The sequence below is a fragment of the Berghia stephanieae genome, chromosome 2 (genome assembly GCF_034508935.2).
Source record: "Berghia stephanieae isolate SIO BIC M18660-M18661 chromosome 2, UCSD_Bste_1.3, whole genome shotgun sequence".
Lineage (NCBI taxonomy): Eukaryota > Metazoa > Mollusca > Gastropoda > Nudibranchia > Aeolidiidae > Berghia > Berghia stephanieae.
Genome location: NC_088361.1, coordinates 24335344 through 24345343, shown reverse-complemented (window position 1 = coordinate 24345343; position 10000 = coordinate 24335344). Strand labels below are relative to the sequence as shown.

General features: G+C 38.2%; 2 protein-coding genes across 2 annotated transcripts in view; one reads left to right on the top strand and one right to left on the bottom strand.

The window, feature by feature from the left end:
- LOC144964542 (uncharacterized) overlaps positions 1–3050 on the top strand; it is a 3740-nt gene extending 690 nt beyond the window's left edge. Inside the window, exon 1 of the mRNA XM_078898960.1 lies at positions 1–3050. This exon is cut by the window's left edge and continues 690 nt beyond it. Coding sequence (XP_078755086.1) covers positions 1–1048 — 1048 coding nt within the window. The 3' untranslated portion in view covers positions 1049–3050.
- Positions 1–10000, bottom strand: part of LOC144964543 (dynein axonemal assembly factor 9-like) — a 75702-nt gene that overhangs the window by 38730 nt on the left and 26972 nt on the right. The gene's annotated exons all lie outside the window — the stretch shown is intronic.

Sequence of the window (10000 nt, the reverse complement as noted above, 5' to 3'; positions counted from 1 at the left end):
AGACCTACATCCCGACAGTCGTTTTCCGTTCCTTGTCCCTCCGTTACGAGAATGCCTGACAACTGTTGCGCCCTGTGTCATGGGTTTGGGACCCAAAAACACGACGGCCTACTGGAACGAAATCTCGGATTATTTCTGTTTTCTAGCTTTACCGGTCATAGTCTCATTCGCTTTCATCACAGAGATCATGAGTGTGATAGTTCTCATCAAACAGATTCGGCAATCTTTGGACACGTATCTCCTTGGACTTAGCATTGCCGCGCTGCTGCTTCTGAGCTGCGCTGTTCTAATGGCGCTCCAACACTACGTCGGACCCCATCCGATACTGGTTCACACCCAGCCGTACATTGCCAGCTGTAAGGATTGGTTTTGGTACAGCACAATATGGCTGCTGGTCATGATGAGCTTTGAACGTGTCCTCACCGTGTCGGCGTCTAAAGCAAGCACATTGTGCACGTCATCGCAGGCCACCATCGTCGTTGTCATGGTATTCATCGTTGGTCTGGTGAGTTCATTTCCACGATTCTGGGAATATGAAGCTTCGAGTGTGATAGATCCCGCTACAAATGAGACAAACCTCGTGGCGGTGAAGACTGAGTCAACGGCCACGGAGGAGTACAACATTATGTACTTCTGGTACGTCAAGGGAGTCACGCTGTTCGTGCCATTTCTCATGATGTTCTTGATTAGCATCGGTCTAACGTGTCGGTCACGACGAAGCTACCTCACGAAAAGATACATGGTAATAAAGCATACATCTGGTCTCACGCTCAATCGTAAAATCAAGGAAGAAATCGCTCAGTCCCGCCTCTTAATCTTGTTGATGTGCATGTACATGGTATGTTCGGCACCCATTGGAGTATTGGATCTTATTGGACACCTCGCACCCTCGTGGATATCTCCGTCATCGAGAGATTACGTCAGCTTCTACAATCTCTTCACTGTGGTGTTTTTCTTCCAGTTTGATATGCATCTTATCATATACTTCTGTTTCAACAAACAATATAGAATTACCTTGTTGGCAATTTTCTGTTGCTGTTGCGACTAATACGAAGCATCGATAATGATGTCAACTTCCAACCTCGCTTTAAGTGTCGTTTTACTTACTATAAAAAAGATTTTATTCTTCCTATGAGAGCAATTCGTTTTGTTATAACAGCCATTGCAATACCAAGATTCAACTTACCATTGTCATTTTAAATTGCCAATATATCCTATCTCAGCATATTTGGTCGTCTAATTTTACGAAACGAAAATGATTTGGAATTCTGAGATTTAAAACAAATCCGGTCAACATTTCTTTTTAAAAAAACATTCCATATTTTACTAAACAAATCAATTCACCAATGAGGACGATAGCATTACAGTAATTACGGCTCGTCCCAGTAAATCGTCGTCATCTGAATATGATGGATGTCCCTTTTCCACCGATCATGCTTGCCGGTGATTTTTATGTTTTAAAAAAAAAGGTATGATCGATTTTGCAGCCTATTTACAAACTGAGCAATTTACGAGCAATTTTCTTTGAGCAATTTCGCGATGTCCTTTGAGGAATCACAAGGAATATTACGAGTATTTAAAGTGGACAAAGAAACATCCTTTGATCGTCTATTGATGTTGTTGAACTATCAGATTGATCATTCATTCCCTGGATTAAGAATTCTAAATGGACATGGAATGTAAAATGCTAATCATTATTTCATTCTTTACAGCAGGCGTGCATACAACATCACTTCATCTGATCGGGTGCCAAGGGTCCAGGCTTATAAAATGCAATTCAAAACTTATCTCCATCTATGATATTGCAACAAGGGATCAAAAGCAGGGCGGAGGGGGGAGTTGCAATATGAATCGATCTAAACCGCCGAGCAATGATAAAACGTCTTTTTTTTTCAATTTGGGTGAAAAACTTTAAATTTAAATATCGGTCAATTTAATATGACCCCGAACGATTGTTACAAATTCCCAAACTTGAAATATATAGTGATGGTCTGATTTTTAAAATAAATTTTACAGCTAAATTGAAAAATGTGCGCCTACTGATTGTATGACAGAATGGTGAGAACTGTGATTCAGTCTTGTTCAAAGATATCTAGGATTTAAGACTTTTTTTATACGTCGGGTGTCGTCTTAATTCATTGGCATGATATTTGAAGTTGTTTGTTTTTGTTTGTTTTGTTTTGTTTTGTTTTTTTAATTGATAAAAATTTGTTAAGTGTTTTGTCAATGTGCGGCAGCAAAATGATGGAAGAAAAATCGATAAAAATTCTCGAAGTCAAATATTTTAAAAGGCATTTCGTCACAGTATGGCAGAAAAGTAATGACTGTCGTATGTAGAAGGGGTGCTTACTACATTTTTTGTTTTGTGTCTACATATCAGTTATTTTTGTTTTTGCTTATGTGTCCTGTTTAGTTTTGTTTTGGTTTGTTGTTGGTTTTTTGTTTTGTTTTTGTTTTTTGTTATTTGTTTGGGGGGGGGGGGGTTGTTTGTTTTTTGGTTGTTGTTGTTTTTGTTTTTTTGTTTTTGTTTCTTTGATTTTTAACCTATCAGCACCACCACCCTACTCTCATCCTCCCCCACCCCCAACCCCACAGCACTGCGCTCTTCCCAAAGCAAGCCTTATGCCAAGTTAAAGGTCTTACACTGACATCTTGCTTTCTTATCATCCATTCCCTGACTCCCGATCAATATTCCCACTGTTTCTCATTCGTCTCATCTATAATGAAGCAATAAGTTCACTTTAAAAGAGAGGTTAAAAAGTAGAAGAAAGAAAAAGAAAGAAAAAAAGGAACAACCCACAATAACTCGAGCGGGAGAGAAATAATGCCCCACAATGACAAAAAGAACTTCGAAAATTTTGGGTAGAATTATTTTTATTTTACTTCAAATACCTCAACATGTTTGAGATTCCAAACTTGAAAATGTTATTGTTTGGTGGGTTTTGTTTTTTTTTTTTTTTCATCCTAGAGGTCTCGATATAAGAATTTTAGAGAAGTTAAGGATCGTTTTAATTCATCGATATTTTAAGGTTTTAAAAATCTAGCTAAAATGAGAAAAATGTGTTTTGTCAGTGTAGAGCAAAACAATGTGATTGATAGAAGGAAAATTGAGCACAGCAGGACGTTGTAATAAAGAACAGAATTAAACAACCCTTCTTGTTGTGCACAGCAATGTAGAATGCATCATATTTCTGGAGTAAAATTGTGCCTCAAAAAGAACCATCGGTCTTTAATAAGTTTTCTTTAAAATCCAAATGGAAAACTTAAAGCAGCAATACGTCTTGTAATGTTCTTATTGAAGTTAAGACCAAACCAGTCACAGGCACCCAAATAATTAGATGTCACACGGTCATAACAATAATAATGATGATGATGATGACGATTATGATGATGATGATGATGATGATGATGATGATGATGGCGATGATGATGATGATGATGATGATGATGATGATGATGATGATGATGATGATGATAATAATAATAACAATAATAATAATAATAATAATAATAATAATAATAATAATAATAATAATAATAATAATAATAATAATGCTCCTTTTGACATTTTGATTAAATGTCATTTTAAAAGCCAATCAGAAAGGTTTCTCTTTTTATCGACCCCCCCCCCCTCCCTCTTTTTTTTTTTTTTTTATCAGTCTGATAACGAAATAATAAGGCAATATAGATTCGATATTCTTCGTATATACAAAATGGTACGTGAGAAACAATGTATGGATTGAAAGAAATATTTCGTTTTGAACTATAAACATAAAACATAATATAATTTAATCTGAGTCATCTGACAGCAAGTCTGGAATGTGCCATTATCTCGCCTCTCCTAAGCCGGAAAAAAATCTATTCTGCTATCAGTCCAAGGAGACGGGATGTATGGCATGGCCTTTCATAATGTGCAGACATCATTCCTTTAAATTTCTTTTCTTGTGAGGGGAGATCAGATGAAAAAGCTTTTTCAACTTGAGTCTCAAATTTGAATGATCCTAACGTCAGAAAGCAATTTTAACCCATTGACTATCTACATTTAATATTGATTGAGAACATGACGTCATATTATTATAGTGGCACTTTACTACGCTTGCCCAACCAATAAAAATACGATCAATTTTCAAATGATATTCAAAATCAGCATTCTGATTAGAGGGGAAAAAAGTAAAAAAGTTTTTGTTGCTGGTCTCCCATAGAACGTCTCTTTATATGGTTCTCACAACACGACTATTACTTTAAGCCTCAGAATAGGGGGGGGGGGGGGGATAAATAGAACAAAACTGCAAAATCACAAGAAACAAACTGTGCAGTAGTCGTATCAGTCAATAAAATATGAAATCTGATGGATTAATATTCTGATGCTGTTGAAATGTCCTTGTATCAAAATCTTCTGTAAATTGACTTTATTCTAAATTGGTAAAAACAAAACTAAATAACGCTGTGGCCCAATCTAAATTTCAAATACTAAGTTTCCTTTACTAAAACGATTTATCGACAGGACTATTTCTATGTCTACAAAATTTCGCTATAGCCACGGTTTTCGCTTATAATCCCTTATATCAATAACCCACTGCGATAATTTATTCTATTATGCATTTTAAAATCATATTTGTTTTTAAAATTCACTTTATTAAATGTTAATACAGCACATCCTTATTTGCCATGCTGTTGTGTGTGTGAGAGAGAGAGAGAGAGAGAGAGAGAGAGAGAGAGAGAGAGTGTGTGAGTGTGTGTGTGAGCATGTATATGAATGTGTGAATGTTGTGCATTCTGTATGTATGTTGTATGTTTATCTGGTTGTGCGAGCGCCTAAGCACACATGAGCAATATTCCCACTGATATTACTGTTGTTATGAAAATACACCTTTTTATATAAATTATTTTAATTAATTGGTTGTATATTATTACATATCGTGTATGAATAAATATTTTTTTGTCACAAATCATTCTTGTTTTATTTTTCTTGATAGATTTTTTTTTTAACACTTCGGAGGTTGAGGGGTAAGGAGCCTCATCTTGTTACAAAGGAAGGCAATATTGAGCATGGTAGTGATCGGATCGGATGGGTGAGACTGATCGTCATACTTCTACATCGGCCTTGCATCCATGGGTAAAGTGCTTTCCAATTCGACTGAGGTGTCAAATACTTACCTGGTTCGCGACACTGACGATTAGTGTAAAAATGCAAGGTGCATAAACGGCAACTTGTACTGACTGTGATGGGAATGTGGCTCCGTATGGCCTACTAAGGGGAATAATGCTGTAATGTGATGCCCACTTTCCTGGTGAATCGTGTAAAAGTAGTCCTTCAGAGCCATTGGGCCCATGGGAAGCCAGAATAATATATCCCGGATTCTAAAGCGCGAAACGGACAATAGCAATTGCTTGCTACCATTGCCATTTGAACAGGGCACTAGTCTATAACAAATTACTTCCCGCCATATCTAACAGATCCAGCTACCAAATCACTGCTGGGTCGACAGGGGGGTCAGAAAAAAATCTCGAATGCACCCGGGATCCATCACGGTTCCTTTGCGTGTGAAGTGCTGGACAACTGAGCTATGGGGACCCCCTGAATCTGTGTAATGCGCTATATAAAAGTGCATTTTTATGGAAGTGGGGGGCGGGGGGGGGGGGGGGGGGATAGACTTGTTAAGGGGTCAATGTTATGGATCAACGAATCTAGTAAGATTATCATTTCCATCCTATGCCGTCCTCATTTTCGCCAGATCTTGACGGTGCTAAAAGTACGCTATGGTTGCAATCTTCAAAGTGAATATCAAGCTGCAGAAAGATGTGGACTGTAAAAAGTATTGAACAAAAATCGCTTACCCTGAGTGGACACATACTGAGACCTTTTCTCCGGTCTGTTAGGATTTTACAAAAAGTAGTACCGTTTTAATCGTAAATGTTGTTTTCTGAAAAAGGGTTTTGAGCCCAAAACGTTACGTTTTTAAGTATTTTATTATTTTATGAAGGCATTATATTCATTTTTGTTCAATACATTTTTGGCTGCAATTTTCGTGCGTTATTTCAATATTCTGATATCCAATAATTTGCTGCGATTCTGAAATGAGTTTGTTGGCGTTGTCATGGAAATATTCTAATAATGAAGGAAAACAAAAACCCATTGCAGCAATGACAATAGTGAATTATTTTTTTTTAAACAGCGATCGGGCTCAGTTATCAGATTTGCAAATTAGTGCACAGGGGCGGTGACTAAGTGGTAAAATGGCGGGAAGGCATAATTATTGTTAGATAAAATCTGTTAACGGGTGAATGGTAACAAATCATTAAATTAACAAGGGAGAGAGAGTGTGAGTGAAAGAGAGAGAAAGAGAGAGAGAGAGAAGAGAGAGAGTGGGTGAGAGAGATATAGAGAGAGTGAGTGAGTGAGAGAGAGAGAGAGAGAGAGAGAGAGAGAGAGAGAGAGGGAGAAATAGAGAGAGAGCGAGAAAGATAAAAAAAGAGAAGTGGGTGAGCGATAGAGATAGATAAAGAGACAGCAAGAGAGAGTGAGAGACATAGAGATAGATAAAGATAGAGAGAGCGAGAGTGTGTGAGAAGAGAGAGAGAGAGAGAGGGGGGGGGGGGGGGGTAGAAGAAAGTTTACAAAAGCAGAGCTTGGGAGAAACAGACAATGGAGAGAAAAGCGACAATAAAGGAGGGGACAAGGGATGGAGATGGAGAGATCGTACAGAGAGAGAGAGAGAGAGAGAGAGAGAGAGAGAGAGAGAGAGAAGAGAGAGAGAGGAGGGGGGAGAGAGAGATAGAGTCAGAGAAGAAGAAGAAGAAGAAGAAGAAGAAGAAGAAGAAGAAGAAGAAGAAGAAGAAGAAGAAGAAGAAGAAGAAGAAGAAGAAGAAGAAGAAGAAGAAGAAGAAGAAGAAGAAGAAGAAGAAGAAGAAGAAGAAGAAGAAGAAGAAGAAGAAGAAGAAGAAGAAGAAGAAGAAGAAAAGAAGAAGAAGAAGAAGAAGAAGAAGAAGAAGAAGAAGAAGAAGAGGAGGAGGAGGAGGAGGAGGAGGAGGAGGAGGAGGAGGATGAGGAGGATGAATAGCAGAGAGAGTGTCCATCAGAAATGGCGGTAGCTAACCACTGCTACTGTCTACTTCAAGCTATAAAAAACGAGATTAAGACTTCGGCCCCAGGAGTTTCTCGTGAATTGACATGACAACTATGGAATTACATCTCAATTTATTGATAGTTCGAAGTTGACGTCACTCAGGTCTTTGTTATTGTTTTTTGCCATCCGCGTAAATGAGTAATTCTCACTAAACGGTTTTAAAGAGACTATAAACGTTCATGGTTACACACAGTTTGTGTGTTCGTCCGTTATACTTCCGGATGGCAATGTTGTGAGATTCTTAGCCAAGCGCATCCTTTCTATAAAGTATAGATAGTTCGAAGATGACGTCACTCAGGCCTTTGTTATTGTTTTTGCCATCCGCGTTTGTGAGTTGTTCTCACTAAACTGTATTAACCGGACTATAAAAGTTCATGGTTACACAGAGTTTGTGTGTTGGTCCGTTATACTTCCGGATGGCAATGTTGTGAACTCCTTGGCCAAGCGCATTCTATCTATAGATAGTTCGAAGATGACGTCACTTAGGTCTTTGTTATGGTTTTTTGCCATCCGCGTTTATGAGTAATGCTCACTGAACTGTATTAACCTGACTATAAACGTTCATAGATACACACATTTTTTATTGTTGGTCCGTTATACTTCCGGATGGCAATGTTATGAGCTTCTTAGCCAAGCGCATACTATCTATAGGGCATATATTATTCTGCCGCAAAGTGACAAAAAACGTATTTCATGTTATCCATATTTTGCTACTTCAAACATCGATCAAATAATTAAGATGACCTTCAATTTGTCAAAAACTCTTGAAACTGAAATTTTAAAATGAATTTTTAACGAGATGATGGTCACATTAATTCGTATAGGACTAAAATGAATAGTTTCTGGCCAAAAGGGCATATGCGTCTTAGGATGGAGTCCGACAGTAGCCATCGTTAATTTATAGCCTGACACTGACCAAAAAAATGACGTCAAAAGACGAGTCTTTGGCAACAAAAGAAAACAAATCGTGAGTTGTATTCAACAGTTCAACCAATGGGAGCACTTGTTTCCTTGAGCACCACTAACGACATCTCACTAGACGCTGCACAAACCTAAAAAATGACGTCAATCTATAAGTCCTAGTGGATTCTAGTTTCAGGCTATAAGTTTACGACGGCTACGGCCAGACAGTAAGTCATGTGCCACTCGCTATATGTCGTTCGTTGATAATTACATTATTACGTGGTTATATTACTGTCATGCAGTAAAAAGGATATTACATTCGCCGTTGGACATAATTTGATACATGTATTACTGTCGAGTGTTAGAGCGTCGCCATCGTTAAGTTATAGCCTGACACTGAAACCCAAAAAGACTGGTATTTTGACGTCATTATTTGGTTTTTGCACCGCCTAGTTAATTGTCGTTAGTAGTGCTCATGGAAACAAGTGGTCCCATTGGTTGAACTATTAAATACAACTCACGATTTTGTTTTCTTTTGTGGCCAAAGACGGGCATTTTGACGCCATTTTTTGGTCAGTGTCAGGCTATAAGTTAACGATGGCTCGGTTAGAGCGCGCGACATATGACGTGCTACCTCGTCTGTCTCACGCCTGCCCAAGATTGCATCATTAAAATAAAACAATAAAGTTACGGTAGTCTTGAGTCTTGTGTATGAAACAAACGCCCAAGAGTGCCTTTTAGCGACTGTTACAGTAAGCAACCGCGTTTCAGGTCACCTTTATTTTCATCACATTTAAATAAAATAGCCATCAATTCCACTCCGTTGTTTGTTTGTTTTTTTCGTATAAAAATTACCATAGAAGACTGGGTGTAAATCTTATTGACCGATACAAAACCAGCATTATAAAGGGTTTTGGTTTTTTTTATTAACAGATATGAAACGAACAATACTCCTTCTCTAGACAGCTTCAGAGTAATGCTTGGTTAAGAATTAATCGATTCCCGATATTACATTAAGAAGAAATCTTAAAACATATGATATGATTATTCAAAGGTCAGTTTGCCTAAATTTTCATTCAGACTGATGAAATGTTGTCAATGATACCACAACACGGACACGGACATGGACTATCTTGGAAACGTCGCGACTGATCAGTGATCAGTTTCCAGTGACTTCATGTTATATCCACCTAAAGAAGGCACCGCCGTGGGTCTTGGTATGGGGAATGCGGCAATTCGGATGATTCGTTAAGAAATGGTCAACATCTTAGTCCCCATGCCCTCGATGGATAGAATGAAGTTGACGTCACTCGGGTCTTTGTTATTGTTTTGTTCTTTTGCCATCCACATTTATGAGTGATTCTCACTAAACTGTATTATCCAGACAATAAAAGTTCACGGTTACAGAGAGCTTTGTGTGTTGGTCCGTTATACTTCCGGATGGCATTTTGTTGTGAGCTTCTTAGCCAAGCGCATACTACCTATAGATCGCGATGGTCAAAAGGTATTAACCAGTTAACTGCTGGACTCTGGAAAAAGTCATATATAAAAATTAGGCCAGAAAGCTCGGCCTTCAGATTATATCGATCGATTTTAATGGCCCTCATCTTTGCAAATTCTCTCAAACCTGGGACTTCCAGGTAACTGGTTAAGAACCATCAGGCCCACAGTGGCGTTTTCATCCGAGCGTCTGCATCGTCAAACGAATAGTAACAACACTGTCATATACGGACAAAATTCCTTTATTTTCATTTGGACTGGAAAATGAAAAGTAGTAGGAGTGAGACTTCATGAATAGAATATCACAAGTTTTCTTGCCAAAATAAAAAAAGTAAAAGTCGCACTGTCAATTTGTGATACCCCCCCCCCTCCCCAAAGTACGCAAAGTACTTCCTGCCAGGTTAGTTATTTTACTCAGTACTCAAATCACTGCGAGGTGACGAGAGTAAAAAGCAATCATAGCGGGTTTT